The sequence below is a fragment of the Erpetoichthys calabaricus genome, chromosome 8 (assembly GCF_900747795.2).
Source record: "Erpetoichthys calabaricus chromosome 8, fErpCal1.3, whole genome shotgun sequence".
Lineage (NCBI taxonomy): Eukaryota > Metazoa > Chordata > Cladistia > Polypteriformes > Polypteridae > Erpetoichthys > Erpetoichthys calabaricus.
In genome coordinates this window covers 139679077-139703743 of record NC_041401.2, presented here as the reverse complement: position 1 = coordinate 139703743, position 24667 = coordinate 139679077, and the positions used below count along the sequence as shown (strand labels likewise).

Below are 24667 nucleotides of genomic sequence, written 5' to 3'. Positions count from 1 at the left end.
TCAATCAACAAAATGCAGTGAATGAACAAAAGAGAAATCTAAATCAAATCAATATTGTGTGTGACCACCCTTTGCCTTCAAAACAGCATCAATTCTTCTAGGTACACTTGCACACAGTTTTTGAAGGAACTTGGCTGGTAGGTTGTTCCAAACATCTTGGAGAACTAACCACAGATCTTTTGTGGATGTTGGCTTCCTCACATCCTTCTGTCTCTTCATGTAATCCCAGACACACTCGATGATGTTGAGATCAGGGCTTTGTGAGGGCCATACCACCGCTTCCAGGACTTCTTGTTCTTCTTTATGCTGAAGATAGTTCTTAATGACTTTGGCTGTATGTTTGGGGTTGTTGTCCTGCTGCAGAATAAATTTGGGGCCAATCATACGCCTCCCTGATGGTATTGCATGATGGATAAGTATCTGCCTGTATTTCTCAGCATTGAGAACACCATTAATCCTGACTAAATCTCCAACTCCACTTGCAGAAATGCAGCCTCAAACGTTCAAGGAACCTCCACCATGCTTCACTGTTGCCTGCAGACACTCATTATTGTACCGCTCTCCAGCCCTTCGACGAACAAACTGCCTTCTGCTACAGCCAAATATTTCAAATTTTGACTCATCAGTCCAGAAGCACCTGCTGCCATTTTTCTGCACCCCAGTTCCTATGTTTTCGTGCATACTTGAGTCGCTTGGCCTTGTTTCCACGTCGGAGGTATGGCTTTTAAGCTGCAACTCTTCCATGAAGACCACTTCTGGCCAGACTTCCCCGGACCATAGATGGGTGTACCTGGGACCCACTGGTTTCTGCCAGTTCTGAGCTGATGGCACTGCTGGACATCTTCCAATTTCGAAGGGTAATAAGCTTGATGCGTCTTTCATCTGCTGCACTGTTTCCTTGGCCGACCACTGCGTCTACGATCCTCAATGTTTCCCGTTTCTTTGTGCTTCTTCAAAAGAACTTGAACAGCACATCTTGAAACCCTCGTCTGCTTTGAAATCTTTGTCTGGGAGAGACCTTGCTGATGCAGTATAACTACCTTGTGTCTTGTTGCTGTGCTCAGTCTTGCCATGACATGAAACTGTCTTCCACAACCTCACCTTGGTAGCAGAGTTTGGCTGTTCCTCACACAGTTTTAAGCCTCCTACACAGCTGTTTCTGTTTCAGTTAATGACTGTGTTTTAACCTACGTGTGACATTGATGATCATTAGCACCTGTTTGGTATAATTGGTCGATCATACACCTGACTATAATCCTACAAAATCTCTGACTTTGTGCAAGTGTACCTATAAGAATTGATGCTGGTTTGAAGGCAAAAGGTAGTAATACCAAATATTGATTTGATTTAGATTTTTCTTTTGTTTGCTCACTTTGCTTTTTGTAAATTGATAACAATAAACAATCATTTATATTTCTGAAAGAATTCTTTGTTTACAGCATTTTTTCACACCTGCCTAAAACTTTTGCACAGTACTCTATATATATATATATATATATATATATATATATATATATTCACAGCATTCGTAGTCTGTGTCACAATCTGATTGTGTGGGTGGTTACCTACCAGGTAACGCTTGTGGTTGGCCAGCAAGTCTGCTAACATCCGCCACGGTGCCCTCAGTTGTGAGAAGCAGATCATAGAATGGTTGAAATAGTGACGTCCGAGGTTCGATTCCCGAGAGGGAGTGCAGTAGGAGTGTGTACGCCTGATGAGCCCAGAATTAGGGCGAAACACGTGTCGCGTACTCTTTGTATTATTTGACAGTAAACTATTTCAACCATATATTGCATACATATTAACACATGTGCAATTAAACGTGTGCATTTACGGGGTGATTTCTCAGGCTTAAAAGCTCGCCTTTTACTAAAAAGGTAAATGCAAAACTATTTTCAATAGTTTATTGAAACGCTCCCGTTAAGGATTGCAATAACATATTCGCGAGATAAAAGAACGAAGTAGGGGGAAATGGAGGAAGACCCGCAAACAGCGAAGAGCAAAAAATTAATTAAACAATTGAGAACGGAGCGAGTTAAGCATACAAGCATGTTCATAAGGGAAACAAAGCACGCTGTAAAACGTAAGTTTAAATTAAGTTTATAGAAACGCTCCCGCTGCGGATTGCAATAACATATTCGCGAGATAAAAGTTTAATGAGAAGACACGAGGTATAAACGAACCACACGCCGTGGCGCAACGTTAGGGGCAACAGTTTCAACCATTCTATGATCTGCTTCTCGCAACTGAAAGACGGCACATGGCGGATGTTAGCCGACTTGCTGACCGCAACGTTAGGGGCTTCAACTATGGCGCTGACGCCACATCTCAGTGCCAACACTTTGCAGACTCTACTTAAAAGACACGCCCTCCTCACTGGACAGTTAAAAACACCAATCAAACTAACGATGACATCAAGTATTACCCAATCAAAAGTAGGAAAGGAGGCATCTTCATAAAATGCGTGTGGGATGATTTGCATGAGACGCTGCTTTAAAAAAAAAATGATAAAAAAAATACGGGATAAATCCCGTCCAGTATTGATTCAAAACGGGACACGCAATTTCATTCTCAAACGCTGCACGATTCCGTATTTTAAAGGACGGGTGGCAACCCTACAGTGCCAGGTAACCACCCATACAATCAGATTGTGATTCAGACTAGGAATGCAATGAATGTAATTACCCCGATCTACATACAAGGCGAAAGTCTTGCAACATTCAAAGATGATGCTTTGGGATAAGTACACCATACAACATAAAAGAGCTTATGAAGCCTTGAACCGAAAAAAGCAAGATCTCAGAGATCGTAAAAAAAAAAAATAGGAGGTAATGTCGTTTTACTCGCTGTAGATTTTAGTCAAACATTACCAGTTATTCCACGAGGGAGACCAGCAGATGAACTCACGCGTGTTTAAAATCCATGCTTCTCCCACGCTCGGTTATATGTCGCGTGTTCTCCGGTAGGTGCACCAAAAAATGTATACATTTAAGCATGTAATGGGCAAACATAAAATGAGGTATACCCGAAGGCACTGCAGTAGTACTTAATGTAACTTTACTTCAATGTTAATGTTTTACTGTTTAATATTTATACGCTTCTTATATATTCTTTTATCAAAATACCATGACAGCGCAATGCACGATAACATGGAGTGAATACACCATACGCATCTGCCCACGGCTGCCCTGCTGTGCGCAGATAGGAGTTGATTCTACAATAAAATAAAATAAAGATAAAAAGAGTAAAACAATCATCACCCATAAAGCGTGTGTGTAATATATATATATATATATATATATATATATATTGTGGTACCCGGACGGGGCTCATGCCCGGCCGGGACGCCCAGGAAGACAGGAGGAGGGCTCATTCCTCCTCCAGACCGTGAGGGGGCATCCGCCCTGGTTGTATTGGGGGCCACGGGTACAGGGCTTGGAAGCCCAACCCTGCAGGGGCCCGTGGTGACCGCCAGGGGGCGTCCCCCTGCCTGAAGGACCCTGGACCCCAGTACTTCCGTCACACCAGGAAGTGTTGGGGGGAAGAAGAGAGGGAACACCCGGAGTGCTTCTGGGAGGACAGCAGGTATTTCCGCCACACTGGGGCGTGTCCGCGGGATTGCCGGTGCACACCTGGAACACATCCGGGTATGGATAAAAGGGGCTGCCTCCCTTCATTCGGGTGGAATCAGGACAAGGTGACAGAAAGAGAGAAGGAGGCGGTCCGAAGAGGCAGAGTGGTTGGCCTGGACTTTGGGGAAGATTGGGGTTTGTGGCATTGTAATTGTAAATAATAGTGTAAATAAACGTGTGTTGGGTGACATGAGTGTGTCTGCCTGTCTGTGTCCGAGCCAGTCTCCACAATATTATATATATATATATATATATATATATATATATATATATATATATATATATATATATATACACATACACACATACACACACACACATACACACACACACGCATACCCAGCAAGATACCACGCTACACACTCTGCTTACACGACAATACCACTACTATACAAGTCTTAACCCTTTTCAAAAAAAGGCAAACAAGTCCAGCAGTACCCACTGGTACTACAACATAGTACCTGTGCCACAGGGGCTGTGGGTATCCACTTACCTGACCCATTAGGTTGTACCCACGACTGCAGATTGTTAGAAGATGTTGGTTGCATTTACACTCAGTTGGAAAGCAGAACACACTGAAAAACACTGATTCACTTAAAAATATGGAAATACTCTATGAGTAAAATGAAATTATTCAGTTATGTGTTAAGTGGCAATTAAATTATTATATTAAAGAAATTTTTATTATATTAAAGAAATGTTTAAATGATCAATTATTTTCATTCAACTTTTCCTGGTGAGGCTTGTAGTCAAAAATAAATACATGAAGTGAAAGCAGTTTATTGTAAAGTGTGGAATTAAAAACTCTAAGCATACAGCAAAAGCAGAAGAGAACATAAACTAATTAGCCACAACATTAAAACTGCTGACTGGCACAGTTAGCAACATCGATTATCTCATTACAATGGTACCTCTCAAGGCGTGGGATATATGAGGCAGCAAATGAACAGTCAGTTCTTGAAGTTGATGGGTGGGAAGCAGGAAAATTGGGCAAGCATAAGAATCTGAACAACTTTGACAAGATCTAACTCTTATATGCAGATGATGCAATAATATGGAAGAGAGTTAGAAATGTAAACTATGTGATACGAGTAGTTCAGAAGGCATTAGGAGTATTAAAAAACTGGTTCATAACATGGGGATTTAAATTTTCAAGCTCTAAAACTAAAATTGTTGTTTTTTCAAAAAGAGGATTAAGGAAGAAGTTTTAAGAAAATTACACATAGAAATAACTCAACGCTTATTAACATTTAATGTAATATGATAAGATCTACATTTGATTATGGTAGACAAGCTTATGGATCTGGTGCCAAGTACCTGCTGTACAGACTCAGTGTGATAAAAGCTCAAGCTTTACAGTTGAATTTTTAGCATGCCCAACAATCCCAGTTACAGCCATATGGGTAGAGGCAGGGCAGACCTTTTCTTTTGGGTATAATAAAAAGACTAGAGAAAATTTCTTTCAAAAAACAACATTTTAAATTATAGTTGGTAGTATGAGTCTCAAAAAAATTACAGGATTCAGTAAACAAGCAATTGGCTTTTGTAAAATTATTAGCGAAAAGTCTGATAATATAATATCTCTTTTTGTGCAATCAATAGTCCCTCCTTGGCTTCTAGGGAAACCTGCTATAGATGATACCCTATTAGTACTGAAAAGGGAAATGACCATAAAATATTTAGTGGAGGATTATTTACGAAGCAAGTGGGCAGGGTATACACAAATATTTACTGATGGGTTGAAAGATGACATTCTAGGGAACACGGGAGCAGCATTCTAAGTAATGGACTTCAGAGTAGGTACAGAAAAAAAATGATTTAACAAGCTATATGGCAGAATTGATGCGGTAATTATAACACTAGAATAGGTAGAAGAAGTAAAGCCACCAAGGGTAGTTATTTGCTCAGATTCCCAATTAGTATTAATGTCAATTAAAGCAGTCAAATGTTTGTCCAGGCAAGAAATGCTTTTGGAAATCTTGCATTTATATAATAGTACAGTGGAATATTTATTGAGTTTGTCTGTGTTCCAGCACATATTTAGATGAAAGGAAATACATTAGCCAATCGAGGAAAAAAGTTAAAATTGAAGCAGGAATGAGTTATATTGAAATTAAAAATGTAGAATAAAAAACAGGTTTTACAATTAAGGAAAAATTAATGAGAAATAGCAGTTAAAGGCAGACATGCAAGATAAAAAAAGAAGAGAAGAAGTAATATTAAGTAGATTAAGGCTAGGTCACTGTGCCTTAAAATCAAGTATTGAATTTAATAGGTAGACACACAGATGGAAACTGTGTACAATGCGGCTCAAAGGAAACAATTCAGCATGCGTTACACCATTGTGTTCTGTATAGAAATCAAAGGTGATCACTAATCAAATGTCTCAGCAGAACAAAAATGGACACAATATCATTAAAGGATATTTTGGGGGAAAGTCAGATACAGGAAACTAATGAAATTCATTACAAATATGGGACTGGGAAAAAGAATTTTACCTAGATAATGGAATGACAAGTCTTCCCTCCATACAGTAGGGTAGGTGGCGTTAATATACTCAGAGTATCCAAATCCGACAGAAGAAAAAAGAAAAAAAAATAAGAAAAAGAAGAAGACTTTAACAAGGGCCAAATTGTGATGGCTAGATGACTGGGTCAGAGTATCTCCAAAAAGGCTGGTCTTATCTATCTATCTATGGAGTGTTCCTGGTAGTACTGAACAAAAGTGGTCCAAGGAAGGACAAAAGGTGAACCAGCAACAGGGTCACGGACGCCCAATGTTCACTGATGTGTGTGAGGAGTGAATGCTAAACCACCTTGTCCAATCCCACAGAAGAGCTACTGTAGCACAAATTGTTGAAAATCTTAATGCTGGCTATGAAAGAAAGGTGTCAGAACACACAGAGCATCGCAGCTTTCTGCATAACCACAGAATGGTGAGAGTGCTCCCTGATCCCTGTCCATTAACAAAAGGGTTTACAATGGGAAAATGAGTGCCAGAACTGGACCATGTAGTAATGGAATAAGACGTCCTGGTCAGATGAATCATGTTTTCTTTTAGATCATGTTGGACAGCCAGGGGCGTTGTTTACCTGTGGAGCAGATGGCAGCAGGACACACAGCTGGAACAAGGCAAGCTGGCAAAGACAGTGTGATGCTCTGGGGATTGTTCTGCAGGTAAACCTTGGTTCGTGCCATTCATATGGATGTTACTTTGATACACACAACCTACCTAAAGATTGTTGCAGACCATGTACACCCCTTCATGGCAGCGGAATACCCTGATGGCTGTGGCCTCTTACAGCAGGATAATGGTTTGAGGAACATGACAAAGAGCTCAAAGTGTGGACTTGGCCTCCAAATTCCGGGGATTTCAATATGATTGAGCCATCTATTGGATGTGCTTGAAAACGTGTCCAATCCATGTAGGCCCCAGCTTACAACTTATAGGACTTGATGTCTCCTACTCAGTAACAAAGTATTGTTTGCTTGAAAGCAAGACCATAAAAAGATGAAGATTTACTATACCAAGGCAACTAGGCTCTGTAGAACATGCTGTTAAAAACTGTGAAATCTCCATCAGTGAATACAAAATTAGAGCACTGAATGCACATGCTGCAAAAGTGAATATGCTTTGGAACAAAAACAGCTGCATATGCACACAGGTTTTCTATTCCTTTACTGGCTTCTTGTTTTTTAGTTACATAATGTTAAAGTTTAGTAAAGTTAGACATACCTTACAAGTGAATTTAGCGGATTCAGCATTGTCTGAGATGTTGCTCTCTGACAGTCCAGCCTGCTCTAGAACTTTCATCTTCTCTTGTATCATTGGCCTTGGTTTGAACAACAAAGATGAAAGCAAATCATAAATTGTTTTTAAGACTAAAGTATAACTCCATGCAGTGTGAATATAAAATCCTATCTGGCAAGTGTGCCACTCTATCCCATTTTCTTTTCATGTAACTGAAAAAAACAGCACGCATTTGTTCATGTATTGTTTGCTACTGTATGATGCCTTGTAATGCACTCATTCCACAACTTTTAGTTATCTTAAGCCTCTTGCAGCCCTGAATTTTGAGACATTAAATTAGAAAATTCACACATTCTCTCTTTCTTTACAGAACCCACTCAATATTCTGACTGGGCTATTCAAATACATCTCAATCACAAGCTATTCTAACATTTCTGTAACTATATGTTTTAAATTAATATACTATTGAAACTTCTTCCCAACTTTCATTTTTAAAAAAGAGGGATTCATCTTTCAGTCAATTCTGACAACACTGCCAGCCCCTTTTTATAGCACCTTACTTTACAGTGTAGATGTGGGGTGATTTTTTTTAATATACAATGTTCGAGTTACATGGCACATGCCGAATGAAGAATGGTACCAAAACGTCCTCCAAGAGCAACGTCTCCCAACCATCCAAGAACAGTTTGGTGACCATCAATGCCTTTTCCAGTATGATGGAGCACTGTGCAATAAGGCAAAAGTGAAAAAAACATCTAAAAACACTGAAGCAGCAAACTTTGTGAAAATTAATATTTGTGTCATTCTGAAAACTTTTGGCCACGACTTTACATCTCATTCAGGGTTACAAACGGTTTTTCAGTAGTTACCTAAGGTTTGTCTTTAATGTCTGGCAAGAAATTTTAAAAAGAAAGCCAGATGGCAGTGTGTATATCTTTTCACTTCTGTATAATGTACCTTACCGTAGACTTGTGAATCACTACTCTCGCTTACCTTCAACACTCTTCAATCCTTTGCCTTCATTATGAAGCTTTCTTCTCTCACCAAGACAAGGGCTATTTATCCTCAGAGTCACTTAAACCTGATAATCCACTAAATGCATCAATAGATTGAGACTTTTCAAGTAATATTTACATCTGTGCAAACTTTGGCTTGTACTTGCAAAGGAGGAAAGGTTTTTGATAATTATGATAGCTTCCATAAGTCACATGAATAAAACAACTTTCTCAAATATGATTAATGTAAGTTTGAGAATGTTAAACTGTAAAAAGCGTCTATTTTGCCACACAAAAGTTGGTAGAGCACTGAAGAAAAATATTCTTATTTCAAGAAAATATATGATGAAAATGTTTTAGGGCTAAATAGACTTCTTGGAGCTAAACATGTACTAATAAAATGATTTTCAGCTTCTGTACACTTTAGACAATTTTAAGAAAGAAGCCATTATCATTGAATTAACATGGACTCAGAATGAAAAGCATGTATAAAAGAAGGTAAATATTCTATAGACATTTTGTCATGTTTTACTCTGCCTCACAGAAACCTCAATTTATTCTGTTTGATAACACATTACAGATAATTTAAGAAATTATATATTATAAGAAGCTACACGAAAAAAAAAAACACAACCACAACACATTAACTTTGAACAGAACATCCTGCAAGAGTTATCGGGGGGAGTAACATACATTTGTTCTATTAAACTATTCAGTTATGAAACATTTGGAATACTACGAAGGTACATACACGACTATTGTACATGGGAAAGACGGCCTGACAGTGTGGCACATAAAGCAATATCTTATCTTACCATAAATAATCATCCGCTGTTCCTTTAGCGACAAGATAATGAATATTAACATTGCTGGTTTGCCCTATTCGATGAACACGATCCTCGGCTTGGATTAAAACCTGAAAATTAACAGCAAATGACTTAATGATTTATCCATTAATTAATATGTTGATTTAATCATTAATAAATAAAATCAGAGTGAAAAGCACTGTGCATGCTAATAAACAGGATGGATTTTTAAGTCTGAATATTTGAAATGCAAAGTTTGTTGACAGTCAAATATGTAAACACAGTAAATATGGTTAATTCAGGCTTATGGGAAGCAGGAGTCTATTCTGGCACCACTACATGCAAAGCAGGAAATACTCTGAACAGGAAGATACTTCTGTTGCAAAAGTCAAACACAGCCTTTACAGAATCTCTCTCTTTCCTTAACAATAATGTTAAGATTTCACCTCTAGCTTGATACTATACAGTTTTAAATGGATTTTTAAATTGAAAAGATACTGTTGTCATTACAGACCAGAGTATCGGCATGTCTCATGTGCCTTTCTGACAAGCTTGGAACTTCAAGGATCCAATGGCTACCTTATGTCTACAACATCTGAGAATGTAACAGACCCTGAGAAAAGTAAAGTGGATACAGTAAATGGTCCGCGTACTCCGCTGGCAGCACCACAATCATTACTACCCAAGGAGCTCTCTTACACCTTATCGAAGGAGTAGCTCATCTGAGGTTGAATGGGTGAAAATCTGGAGTGAGGAATGTTTGATGGCTTTTATATAAGTAGAATGAACTGTCACATCTCATGGAAACTCATGATGAGTTCAGGTACTGTGACATTTTGGGTACTTTGGAAAAGCGGCTTAAACTTTTAGATACAGAGAACTTTATTTGTGCTGTGGATTTGGCTTTTTACATCAGAAAGACAAAAAAGAAAGAAAACTAAAAAGAAAGAAAACTTCTGACTTGGCTGACACAGTCACATTGAGGCATTCATTACAAACTCTAGGTGGTCCAGAGTGCATCCCATAACTGATCCTGCCCTTTTAATTAGTTTGTTGATTCGGTGGGTTAATTCTTGAAGTGACCAGAGTGTAGAAATTTGCACACTGACCATCAAAGAGCTCTAGAATATGTGAAGGATGCCATTACCCACATTAAACGAACGCAGTCACCTTTTTTTTTTTACTCCAGATACTATTTTAATGCTGGACTGAGTGTGGAACTAGAGATTTATGTGAATGAGCAATAGTAAAAAAGTGAGCATGTTATAATTAAAACTAAATGTGTGATCCAGAAATTGAAATGCTAATTGAATTCATCCATGTTGCTGTCTATGGAGATAGGTTACTGTACATCATCCTGGCTAAGTCAGCAAAAGAAAGGATTCACCATTACTAATATTCTAATGATGAATCATCCAACAAGCTGGACCGGCTCTATTAAAATGTTAATGCCTGTAAACCTGTGGTACAACTGGGCAGGTCTGATCTCATCTTATTGCCACCTATAAGTCTGTGATTGACAGCAGTAGCTTTTTTTTATCCAAGCCAGAAGTTCTTGTGTGTGTTTGGGGGTTGTTGTTTATTACAATATTTATATTTTTCTTGAGCTTTCATAAAGTTAATATATATATATATATATATATATATATATATATATATATATATATATATATATCTAACAGCAGTCCTAAAACAATAATTTTTTTGGATATAGGAGGAAAACTCATGCCAATACAGGGGTAACTTGCAAACTCCACACATAATGCTTGGTATAAATATAAGATTACAAGTTTTTTTTTTAAAAAGATTGTGACATCGTTCTCAACGAGCAACAACCAAAATGCTTAAAATTGCCTCGGCACTAAACTCCAGGCTCTGTTTTACACAAATGACACGGATTTCATCTATTTTCCCTTTTTTTTTTTTTTACTTTCTTGTATATGAAGTATTGGGAAAGTATTATAATTGTCCAAAAATTTGACCTCAAGATTTTGATGAATCTCGACGTTTTAGACCTCCCTGAGTCCGAAAATACCATTTTTGGAATTATGCCCGTGTGTTTGTGTGTGTGCGCGCATGTAAACACGATAACTTTGTGTGATAATGTTTTGAATGAGGTCAACTAAGTTTTGTCTACATATATTACATTCAATACTGAAGTTTCTGTCAACTTTTGGGCCACTTCTGCTAATCAGAAATGGTACTTTACCCTAAAAATTAATACAGTAGCAAGTAACCATAAAATTATCAAAAATAACACCTTACACCTATACATACAGTCATATGAAAAAGTTTCATTTCCTAGGAACATCTGACTACTGGGGTGTTTTCCGAACAAAGATTTTTAGTGAAGCAGTATTTAGTTGAATGAAATTAAATCAAATGTGAAAAACTGGCTGTGCAAAAATTTGGGTCCCCTTGTACTTTTGCTGATTTGAATGCATGTAACTGCTCAATACTGATTACTTGCAACACCAAATTGGATGGATTAGCTCGTTAAGCCTTGAACTTCATAGACAGGTGTGTCCAATCATGAGAAAAGGTATTTAAGGTGGTCAATTGCAAGTTGTGCTTCCCTTTGACTCTCCTCTGAAGAGTGACAGCATGGGAACCTCAAAGCAACTCTCAAAAGATCTGAAAACAAAGATTGTTCAGTGCCTTGGTTTAGGAGGAGGCTACTAAAAGCTATCTCAGAAGTTTAAACTGTCAGTTTCAACTGTAAGGAATGTAATCAGGAAATGGAAGGCCACAGGCACAGTTGCTGTTAAACCCAGCAGGTCTGGCAGGCCAAGAAAAATACAGGAGCAGCATATGCGCAGGATTGTGAGAATGGTTACAGACAACCCACAGATCACCTCCAAAGACCTGTAAGAACATCTTGCTGCAGATGGTGTATCTGTACATTGTTCTACAATTCAGCGCAATTTGCACAAAGAACATCTGTATGGCAGGGTGATGAGAAAGAAGCCCTTTCTGCACTCACGCCACAAACAGAGTCGCTTGTTATATGCAAATGCTCATTTAGACAAGCCAGATTAATTTTTGAACAAAGTGCTTTGGACTGATGAGTTATTTGGTCATAACAAAAAGCGCGTGCATGGAAGAAGAAGAACACCACATTCCAAGAAAAACACCTGCTACCTATTGTCAAATTTGGTGGAGGTTCCATCATGCTGTGGGGCTGTGTGGCTAGTTCAGGGACCGGGGCCCTTGTTAAAGTCGAGGGTCAGATGAATTCAACCCAATATCAACAAATTCTTCAGGATAATGTTCAAGCATCAGTCACAAAGCTGAAGTTACGCAGGGGTTGGATATTTCAACAAGACAATGACCCAAAACACAGTCTGAAATATACAAAGGCATTCATGAAGAGGGAGAAGTAAAATGTTCTGGAATGGCCTTCACAGTCCCCTGACTTGAATATCATCGAAAATCTGTTGGATGATTTGAAGCAGGCTGTCCATGCTCGGCAGCCATCAAATTTAACTGGAGAGATTTTGTATGGAAGAATGGTCAAAAATACCTCCATCCAGAATCCGGACAATCATCAAAGGCTATAGGAGGCGTATAGAGGCTGTTATATTTGCAAAAGGAGGCTCAACTAAGTATTGATGTAATATCTCTGTTGGGGTGCCCAAATTTATGCACCTGTCTAATTTTGTTACGATGCATATTGCATACTTTCTGTTAATCCAATAAACTTAATGTCATTGCTGAAATACTACTGTTTCCATAAGGCATGTCATATATTAAAAGGAAGTTGCTACTTTGAAAGCTCAGCCAATGATAAACAAAAATCCAAAGAATTAAGAGGGGTTCCCAAACCTTTTCATATGACTGTATAATAATATGACCATTTTTTTCAGTTTACCCATATGAATGACTCATCTCTATGTCTGAGGTCATTCCCAATTTTTAAATCAAGAAGCTAGAAAAACAATTATGTTGAAAGTATGTGTAGGTGAATTTGGTGGGCAGGATGGGACATTAAAATCAAACTACCACAGGTGTACATTTGAAACATTTTCAGAACAAGTATCTTTGGTCTGAACACATGGAAACTGGATTTCAACAGTTTAATATTAACCACTGTTTGTTACATATTAATATTATATTACATTACAAAAATTAGCTAGCAAGACAAAATGATTATTGAATAATCTAGAAACACAGAGGGAAATTCCATTGTGAGTTGCCTTAACATGGTAAAAGTACATGAACTTCTACTTTTACAATGAACAGAGGAAAAAACAAAGGCAGCACCTACCCCTGGGTTCCAAAATAGTTCTGCAAAGACAACTAGATCAGCGGATGAAAGTGTCAGGCCCATGTTTGCTGCAGTGATGGACAGAATTGCCACACAGCTACTCTCCAAAAAATTGAATTGCTCACAAAGAGCTTGTCGATCAGCAGAGGATGTAGAGCCATCAATTCGAATATAATTTAAGCCCTAAAAATTAGCAAAATACACACAAATAAATAAAAGGGACAACCATCAAAGAAAAACATCATCATTTGACACTAATCACTATATAGATTATTGGTATAGTCCTTAAAATATGAACAGAAAGTTACTAAAAGAAAATATTTAACATGAACAAACAATCCAGTTCTCGTAACCTGAAGTCGATGAGTCATTTGGTTTGATGCGCTCATCAGCTCATACTCATGTAGTGTGCCACTGACCTTAGAAGTTTACGCAGGGTAACCCTTCCTGGGAGAACTTACTACTGTCCCAAACATTGAACATTAAACAAATGTGCTTTTTACTTGGTGGGCAAAACCACAGGGCCATAGTAATAGCTGTGTACGCCTTTCCAATATTTTCTGAGTAGCGATTTTTAAAATTTTTTTTAGATATTTCATTTGATTGTTGTATGATGTACCTCTAGAACCTACAGAATTTGTTGCTAATGTCATGCCAACTGTAAGGTCTAGAGTTCTTTTTATATCTATAGGCCAGGCCGGTTTGTTAACCTAATTATCAAAACAGATTACCTTATTTATCAATTTAAATTGGTTGGGTTTTTTTGGCAAATTTGATCACCATGAGCTCCAAAAAAAAAATGAAACTAACTACAAATGTTGGTGCTATTTTTTCTCAAATTATCCTCCAAATACTATTACAACTTATGAGAAGTTCTGACAAAATACACTGTAAAAATTAAGCAATAATGGAGATAAGTCAAGACTTTATCTGTACACTTTGCTTTGTGTAACAATATGACAATTACTTACACACAAGATCAGCTCCTATCTATTGGGACTGGACTTAGTTTATTCTCAACCGATCAAGGACACTTACATAAGGATTCACTACTTTTGATCCCTCTCAATGTAGACTCACACCTGAAGCGGAAGAGGGGGAAGCATGCAGGGTCTCTTGTGCGGTTTAGGAGCCACGCTTTTCAAGGGCCTCTTTCCGGTCTAGTTTTATCTAACGTTAGATCACTGAGGAACAAAACAGACAAACTTAATCTTCTTCTCTCAATAAGAAAGGATTACTTTCTCTCTTTATTGCTTTGTGAAGACATGAGTTAATGCATCAATCTCTGACTCCACATTAGAGCTGACAGGGTTTCTGCTTTACCTAGCAGACAGAGATGCTGATCGTTGCAACAAGTCAAAAGGTGGTGAAGTCTACTTTTACATTAATTAAAACTGGTGTAGCAACATTTCCATATTATCGAAGCAGTGCGCCGGCAATCTGGAATTATTCGCTATTAACTGTAAGCCATTCTATTCACCTTGAGAATTTTCTTCAATAATTCTCATTGAAGTTTACATCTGCCCTGAGGCAAACATGAATGACGCGCAGCAGCAGTTGGCAGACTACGTCACTAGTTTGAAGCACAGTTATGTAAACTCCCCAATTATAGCAATAGGCAATTTTAATAATATAAACCTAACCCGTCAAGCTTCCCAGACACAAAAAGCTTGTTAAATGCCCCACCAGTGACTGGAAGACTTTGGATCACTGCTACTGAGGTATAAAGGATGCATACCGGGCTTTACCTCGCTTGCCACTGGGTAATTCTGACCATGTTATGCTACTACAGTTGCTACCATCTTATAAACAAAGGCTAAAATTAGTTAATGAGTCAATTTAATCATTATAAGACTGTTTGGACTGCACAGATTGGGATGTTTTCAAAAATGCTTGTGAAAACATTCATGAGCTGACTGACACTATTATTTCTTGCATCAGTTTCTGTGAAGAGCTTTGCATTCCCAGCAAAACTAATGTGATTTTCAGCAATGGAAAGCCGTGGTTCCCCAAAGAACTAAAAAATCTACCGCAGGCAAAAGAAAAAGCCCATAAAACTGGTGCTAGGAATGCCTACAGACAGGCCAGGAATAGGCTAAACAATGCAATCAGATATGCTAAATGGAATCACAAAAATAAACTGAAGCTTCAGTGTTCAACAAACAATAGCTTGTCTGTATGAAGAAGCCTTCAGTCTGTTAGAAATTACAAAAAGGTATCTCCCAGTGCCTGCAGTGGGTTGGCTCCCTGCCCAGGACTGGTTTCTGCCTTGTACCCTGTGTTGGCTGGGATTGGCACCAGCAGACCCCCGTGACCCTGTGTTCAGATTCAGCGGGTTGGAGGATGGATGGATGGATCTCCCAGTGCTTACTCAGATTCATCCCTCCCTTATAAACATAAGTTTTACGGCAGATATGAACAACAAGGTGCTCTCATCTATAATCTCTTTGCTCCTCCACTTCTGAAGACATTTTGACACCAACCACTTCTTCACAAAAGCCTGACCCCTCTTCTTCCCCTGGAATGTCTGGAAACTATTTGCAACACAGAACTGCCAAAAGTCTTAGCTGGCCCTGATTTGGTCTTACCTGCAACTATCAAACACAGGCAGGAAGCTTGCTTCCTCTTCAGAGAGATCTTTAACCAGTTTCTTGCACAGTGTGCTGTACCAGATTGCCTTAAATCCTCTGTTATGTTTCCTGTTCACAATAGTGATAAAATAAGCTGCCTCAATTATTACAGGCCTATTGCACTAACAATAGTTCTAATGAAAATATCTGAAAGGCTTGTTCTAACCTATCTGAAGTCTGTTACTGCTACTGACCTTGACCCTCTTCGGTTTGCATATTGAGCAAATAGATCTGTGGACGATGCCAGTAAAATGGGCTTTCACTTTGTGCTGGAGCATCTGAACAGTAAAGGACTAGGGAATCCATTCTCGGACGAGTTTATCCATTCCCGGGAATTCGGGAATCCCAGGCTCCCGGAAATGACACTGTGCACGGGCATCTCAAATGTGAACAGTTTTAGAACGAGCAACACTTATGTTTAATAAAACTGCTGCAATATGTTGGCACCAATAAAAGACTAACCTTAACTACAAGCAGTTCATGCTGTCATATAAGTTCATGTATCTAGTTAGTTGCGGTAATAAGAGTGTAGAAAGCACAACGTGTCCAGTGTGCAGTCGTCCAGGTAAGAGCGCACCTTCATGCAGAGTACGCCAGCTGCTGAGAAAGCACGCTTTGCCTCCACTGAAGTAGGCAGCACAGTCATCAGATACTGATACACTTGTTCTAAACAATGCCCGCGCTTGCCGTTGCTCTGAAACACCACCGTTACAGCTTTTACTGATGCATCCAGTTTCTTGTCATCATTCTGTGATGGCAAGTTTCTTAGCACAAATAATGCGGATGCAACAGACTGACGCATTGCAGTTTCAAGTTGCTGTTCAAAGCTGTCAACAGCACAGACGTCAATAAACTCTGCCCCGTCCCAGCATTCTTGCACTGCAGAGTGCAGACTCCTCCCAGTCCATGGTGCTTGGTCTTAGTGGGAGCCGGGAGACTGACTGGTGCTGGTCTGTTGTTGACTGAATTAATCAGCAACACACTACACCGTGGGCGAAAAAAACGTGCCACTTAATTATTTTCAACTATAACTCTGTTATTTCTTGATCGATTTTTACACTTTTACACGCTATATATGCGAGCTTGGCCATTCCCATTTGCGGGAATGAAAAATGTCCGGGAATCCCGGGCTCCCGAATGGATTCCTTATAAAGGACTTTATGCCAGAATACTGCTTGTAGACTTCAGTTCAGCTTTAACACCATTCTCCCTGAGCTGTTGTTAACTAAACTTCTGCAAAGTAAACTGAATCCTTCGATCTTTAAATGAATTTCTGATAAACAATACGTTCATGTGTGCTCCCTTCTCACAGACTGTCTCCATAAGAGCACAGGTGCTCCTCAAAGCTATGTACCCAGCACCTCCCCCCTTTATTCCCTGTATACCAATGACTGTAGGTCCACTGATCCTTCAGTAAAAATGATTAAATTCACTGACGACACCACCATTATTTGCATAATTACTAATGGTAGCGAAACACCTTATAGAAAAGGGGTGTCTCATGTTGTGCTACAAACAACCTAGTGCTCAATACCACCTAAGACAGTGGAAATGGTCATGGTTACAACCTCTCCCACTAGAAATGAATGAGTCTGCAGTTAATAAGGTGAAATCCATCAAATTTTTGGAAACAACTATCATAAACGCTCTCAGCTGGGACATTAAGACCACTTCCATCACTAAGGCGGCTCAGCAGTGGTTGTACTTCTTACACCAACTAAAGAAATCAAATAATTCCCAGGCAATACTAGTTCAATTTTACAAAGCCATAATTGAAAGTGTTATCAAATTCACCATTGTTTTCTGGTTTGGTTCAGTAACGACACACTCCAAAAATAAATCACAGCATGTTGTGAGGTCTGCTGAGAAAATAATTGGCTGTGCTCCTCCATCTGTGGCAGACCTGTATACATCTCGTGTCACTAACCATGTCAAAAGGATCACCATGGACTCTCACCCAGCTCATCACTTATTCCAAAAACTCTCCTCTGGTAAACACTTCAGGTCAATTAAAAATAAAACTAACAGACAGCTTAACGGTTTCTTTCCCAGAGCCAGAGCCCTCTCTGAATTAGTCTTCTTTGTATATTCATGGTGTTCTATGATATACTGTAAGAAGGCTTGTGTGTGTACACATGTATACACACTACACACTTTCATTTGCACATCTCCTTTATAAGTGTACCATTCTGCAACTTTGTATGAAGTTTTTCTTTTTAGCTTATGCTATTTATGTTATTTTTATCTGACGTCATGTTCTGTTATAAGCAGCTCAAAATCTACCAAGTCAAATTCCTGCACATTAAGAACTGGCACATAAAAGTGATTCTGATTTAAAAAAGAAAGAAAAAAAAAAAGTTGCATTCTCACCTTATCTTTGAGCTCTTTACACATATTATCCAACATTATCTTGTGATGAGCAAACACCAAAAACTTCTCCCGTCCACTCTCAAGCAAGTCAAATAAATATTCTCTAAAGAAAGAAAAAGGCACATTCCATAAATTATCCTTTGAACACAGTATAAATTTTTGCACCACACTTTTTCTCCACCTTGAGCTACATCACAAACATACTGTATTTCATTCCATGATGAGAGCTTTACATTACTATAGAAAACTGGCAGAATTTGTTAGGTTGAGAAGACTTTAAGGAAATTTTTGTGAATTACCGAAGTGTTAAATACAAAAGCATTTTTAAACAGCAGTTCTCTTGTGTATAAGATATAACAATCAAAATCTTCATAAAAAGTACTATTCTTCACATCTTTTTATAATCCATCCATCCATCCATTGTCTCCCGCTTATCCGAGGTCGGGTCGCGGGGGCAGCAGCTTGAGCAGAGATGCCCAGACTTCCCTCTCCCCGGCCACTTCTTCTAGCTCTTCCGGGAGAATCCCAAGGCGTTCCCAGGCCAGTCGAGAGACATAGTCCCTCCAGCGTGTCCTGGGTCTTCCCCGGGGCCTCCTCCCGGTTGGACGTGCCTGGAACACCTCACCAGGGAGGCGTCCAGGAGGCATCCTGATCAGATGCCCGAGCCACCTCATCTGACTCCTCTCGATGCGGAGGAGCAGCGGCTCTACTCTGAGCCACTCCCGGATGACTGAGCTTCTCACCCTATCTTTAAGGGAAAGCCCAGACACCCTGCGGAGGAAACTCATTTCAGCCGCTTGTATTCGCGATCTCGTTCTTTCGGTCACTACCCATAGCTCATGACCATAGGTGAGGGTAGGAACATAGATCGACTGGTAAATTGAGAGCTTCGCCTTGCGGCTCAGCTCCTTTTACACCACGACAGACCGATGCAATGCCCGCATTACTGCGGATGCCGCACCGATCCGCCTGTCGATCTCACGCTCCATTCTTCCCTCACTCGTGAACAAGACCCCCGAGATACTTGAACTCCTCCATTTGGGGCAGGATCTCGCTACCAACCCTGAGAGGGCACTCCACCCTTTTCCGGCTGAGGACCATGGTCTCGGATTTGGAGGTGCTGATTCTCATCCCAGCCGCTTCACACTCGGCTGCGAACCGATCCAGAGAGAGCTGAAGATCACGGCCTGATGAAGCAAACAGGACAACATCATCTGCAAAAAGCAGTGACCCAATCCTGAGCCCACCAAACCGGACCCCCTCAACACCCTGGCTGCGCCTAGAAATTCTGTCCATAAAAGTTATGAACAGAATCGGTGACAAAGGGCAGCCCTGGCGGAGTCCAACTCTCACTGGAAAACGGGTTCGACTTACTGCCGGCAATGCGGACCAAGCTCTGGCATCGATCGTACAGGGACTGAACAGCCCTTATCAGGGGGGGCCGGTACCCCATACTCTCGGAATACCCCCACAGGATTCCCCGAGGGACACGGTCGAATGCCTTTTCTAAGTCCACAAAACACATGTAGACTGGTTGGGCAAACTCCCATGCACCCTCCAGGACCCTGCTAAGGGTATAGAGCTGGTCCACTGTTCCGCGACCAGGACGAAAACCACACTGTTCCTCCTGAATCCGAGGCTCGACTATCCGACGGACCCTCCTCTCCAGGACCCCTGAATAGACTTTTCCAGGGAGGCTGAGGAGTGTGATCCCTCTGTAGTTGGAACACACCCTCCGATCCCCCTTCTTAAAGAGGGGGACCACCACCCCGGTCTGCCAATCGAGAGGCACTGTCCCTGATGTCCATGCGATGTTGCAGAGGCGTGTCAGCCAAGACAGTCCTACAACATCCAGAGCCTTGAGGAACTCCGGGCGTATCTCATCCACCCCCGGGGCCCTGCCACCAAGGAGTTTTTTGACCACCTCGGTGACCTCAGTCCCAGAGATGGGGGAGCCCACCTCTGAGTCCCCAGGCTCTGCTTCCTCATTGGAAGGCATGTTAATGGGATTGAGGAGGTCTTCGAAGTATTCCCCCCACCGACCCACAACGTCCCGAGTCGAGGTCACCAGCGCACCATCCCCACCATATACAGTGTTGACACTGCACTGCTTCCCCTTCCTGAGACGCCGGATGGTGGACCAGAATCTCCTCGAAGCCATCCGAAAGTCATTCTCCATGGCCTCCCCAAACTCCTCCCACGCCCGAGTTTTTGCCTCAGCAACCACCAAAGCCGCATTCCGCTTGGCCTGCCGGTATCTATCAGCTGCCTCCGGGGTCCCACAGGACAAAAGGGTCCTGTAGGACTCCTTCTTCAGCTTGACGGCATCCTTCACCGCCGGTGTCCACCAGCGGGTTCGGGGATTGCCGCCACGACAGGCACCGACCACAGCTCCGGTCAGCTGCCTCAACAATAGAGGCACGGAACATGGCCCATTCGGACTCAATGTCCCCCACCTCCCTCGGGATGTGGTCGAAGTTCTGCCGGAGGTGGGAGTTGAAGCTACTTCTGACAGGGGGCTCTGCCAGACGTTCCCAGCAGACCCTCACAACACGTTTGGGCCTACCACGCCTGACCGGCATCCTCCCCCACCATCGAAGCCAACTCACCACCAGGTGGTGATCAGTTGACAGCTCCGCCCCTCTCTTCACCCGAGTGTCCAAGACATGTGGCCGCAAGTCCGACGACACGACTACAAAGTCGATCATCGAACTGAGGCCTAGGGTGTCCTGGTGCCAAGTGCACATATGAACATCCCTATGCTTGAACATGGTGTTCGTTATGGACAATCCGTGACGAGCACAGAAGTCCAATAACAAAACACCGCTCGGGTTCAGATCAGGGGGGCCATTCCTCCCAATCACGCCCTTCCAGGTCTCACTGTCATTGCCCACGTGAGCATTGAAGTCTCCCAGCAGAACGAGGGAGTCCCCAGAAGGTATGCCCTCTAGCACCCCCTCCAGGGACTCCAAAAAGGGTGGGTACTCCGAACTGCTGTTCGGTGCATACGCACAAACAACAGTTAGGACCCGTCCCCCCACCCGAAGGCGAAGGGAGGCTACCCTCTCGTCCACCGGGGTAAACCCCAATGTACAGGCTCCAAGTTGGGGGGCAATAAGTATACCCACGCCTGCTCGGCGCCTCTCACCGGGGGCAACTCCAGAGTGGTAGAGAGTCCAGCCCCTCTCAAGGAGGTTGGTTCCAGAGTCCAAGCTGTGCGTCGAGGTGAGTCCGACTATATCTAGCCGGAACCTCTCAACTTCGTGCACTAGCTCAGGCTCCTTCCCCTTCAGAGAGGTGACATTCCACGTCCCAAGAGCCAGTTTCTGTAGCCGAGGATCGGACCGCCAAGGTCCCCCGCCTTCGGCCACCACCCAACTCACACTGCACCCGACCTCCTTGGCCCCTCCCATAGGTGGTGAGCCCATGGGAAGGGGGACCCACGTTGCCTCTTCGGGCTGTGCCCGGCCGAGCCCCATGGGTGCAGGCCCGGCCACCAGGCGCTCGCCATCGAGCCCCACCTCCAGGCCTGGCTCCAGAGTGGGGCCCCGGTGACCCGCGTCCGGGCAAGGGAAAACGCCGTCCAAAATTGTTTTTCTTCATAGGAGGTTTGTTTAACCGATCTTTGTGTCTTTTTATAATTACAATTATTTATATATGTATTTAATAAATGTAATTTTTAAACCACACAGCCCTCAATCAAACTTCCTTAAAAGTTTAAAATTTACTTTCGCATGGAAGTTTAATTTTTTCTCTTTTTCTATTGATTTCCAATATTTACCATACTCTGCAATTTCATAGATGAATAAAAATGTGTTTAATTATTTATGCAGAGCTCAACATCAAATATTTTGCCAAAGGAGACATAAAACATTAAGGGAAATTGAAATGTAACTTACACAGCTGCTCTTACTTTAGCTTCAGCAGTTTTGTTGTAGAAAACCAAAAGTGCTTCCTTCTCTTGGAGTTTCTGTGAAAACATAAGAGAAAAGATGCTGTACTGGCTGTTATCACACATATTCTTTATATATTTGTTTACAGTGACAAACACTAATGAATATTCCTCAGTAACATCATCAACATTTATTTCTATAGTACATTTTCACACAAAGGATATACAGTGCATCCGGAAAGTATTCACAGCGCATCACTTTTTCCACATTTTGTTATGTTACAGCCTTATTCCAAAATGGATTAAATTCATTTTTTTCCTCAGAATTCTACACACAACACTCCATAATGACAACGTGAAAAAAGTTTACTTGAGATTTTTGCAAATTTATTAAAATTTAAAAAATTGAGAAAGCACATGTACATAAGTATTCACAGCCTTTACCATGAAGCTCAAAATTGAGCTCAGGTGCATCCTGCTTCCCCTGATCATCCTTGAGATGTTTCTGCAGCTTAATTGGAGTCCACCCATGGTAAATTCAGTTGATTGGACATGATTTGGAAAGGCACACACCTGTCTATATAAGGTCCCACAGTTGACAGTTAATGTCAGAGCACAAACCAAGCATGAAGTCAAAGGAATTGTCTGTAGACCTCCGCGACAGGATTGTCTTTACGCACAAATCTGGGGAAGATTATAGAAAAATTTCTGCTTTCACCCGTAAGTGGAAGAAGTTCGAAACCACCAGGACTCTTCCTAGAGCTGGCCGGTGTGGAATGGAATTTAAAATCTATTGCTAGCTTCTGTATGAAAATCTGCATGTTCTCTGTGTGGCTAGGTACTATTATAACAGCGTGCTTATTTAGAGTAGGGCTGCTAGCCCGGCTTGTCTCAGCAGTGTCTGGTTATCGTCCAATTAAGATGCCAAACGTATGACAAGTTTTCTGATAAGCTTAATTAAAAATATAAGAAAAGATTACAATTTCTGCTTTACGTTTTAATCAACAAATTGTGTAAGAATGTTCTGTGACCTTTGGATGAAACTGAGCTTATTTTTTTACTGCTCCTTTGAAGATCTCTATTATAAAAATACAGCTTACCCCCCCACACCTTTTGGGTCTTTGCAAGCTGATAGGCTTTGTAACAGACCTCTGCTTCTTTCTAAGAAGAAAAAGAAATAAAAAGATTTCTGCTTATTTGAAAAAGTGTTTGCCTGCTGTTGTCTCAACACTTCGTCCACAGCTTTCTGGCGCCCAGACATGGGGCAGAGACGGGCAGGTGACTCCTCAAGCGGGATCGTCCAGAGGACCGGTAAGAGGACCGATTCCGGCCGGATCGGGAGGACCAGCTCCGGCAAAACTTAGGACTGGCCTGCCTCGGGCATATCCTGCGTGAGAAGTCCCTGGCCTCCTCTGACTGAATACGAGGGTCGAACCAACTGGGATTTCCCTAGCAGGTCACGAACTTCTTGGTGAGTAGACCGAGGAAGTCCGATTGAGTGAATGAAGTAGCTCAGGGATTTGACCGGTTTATGGGAAGTTAAGAAAAATAAAGTTAAGGAGAATAAATACTGTATCACTAACGTAGTGGATGGTAAAACTGGAAAACAGAGAATAATACTTGGGTCCCTCGGGGGACAGTGTAAGATACTACAAGTTTGTTAGTAAGTTACTCCCTGTGAAGTGGAATAGAAAGGGGTGAGTGGCACACTCCTATTAAATAGGGGAATGGGAGTAAGAAAAGAATAGTATATGAATTGAGTGTCTGGGAAAAACACTGAGTGGGTGGATAAGTTTTTTGTTCCTAACATCTGGTCATAATACTGCTTCTACGGGTTGCTCTGTGGTGGAGACATACACAAGCACTTTGACACATAGGAGGCGTCTGACGAAGGAATTGGTGTTGAGCGCACCTTGTATTCCGGACTCCATGCTGAATATTGTTGTACAATTCTGCTAAACAACGGACACGAAACCACTTGAGTACTAATCCGGGAGTGGGACAGGACTGGGAGCAGAACGCCGCGGGGGCTGAATTGTTCTACTGTGGTCCAGTGCCATTCATTATGGGAAAGCAAAATAGTAAACCGGTCAAAGAGACTCCCTTCGGAAATCAAAAGTCTCTGTTAGAAGGATTATTTTTGGAAAGTGTCTCGGACACAAGCTTTCAATCGGGTCCGAAAGGGGGTTCACCTAGAAAATTAATAGAAAAGAAAACCGGATTAGACTTTAAGAAAGCATGTAAAAAAATGGAATAAACAGAGTGGTGGCAGATGGCCGATAGAAGGGACTGTAGACATATCAGAAATACAAGAAATAAGGAAAA

At 41.3% G+C, this 24667-nt stretch overlaps 1 protein-coding gene across 2 annotated transcripts in view; it reads right to left on the bottom strand.

Annotated features, from left to right (window-relative positions):
* smarcal1 (SWI/SNF related, matrix associated, actin dependent regulator of chromatin, subfamily a-like 1) overlaps window positions 1–24667 on the bottom strand; it is a 140919-nt gene that overhangs the window by 22899 nt on the left and 93353 nt on the right. For both annotated transcript variants that reach the window (XM_028807540.2, XM_051931368.1), the window contains 5 exons: window positions 22350–22420; window positions 18451–18553; window positions 13451–13633; window positions 9193–9293; window positions 7368–7464 (listed from right to left, as the gene is read on the bottom strand). In XM_028807540.2, coding sequence (XP_028663373.1) covers window positions 7368–7464; window positions 9193–9293; window positions 13451–13633; window positions 18451–18553; window positions 22350–22420 — 555 coding nt within the window. The remainder of the gene's footprint in view (window positions 1–7367; window positions 7465–9192; window positions 9294–13450; window positions 13634–18450; window positions 18554–22349; window positions 22421–24667) is intronic.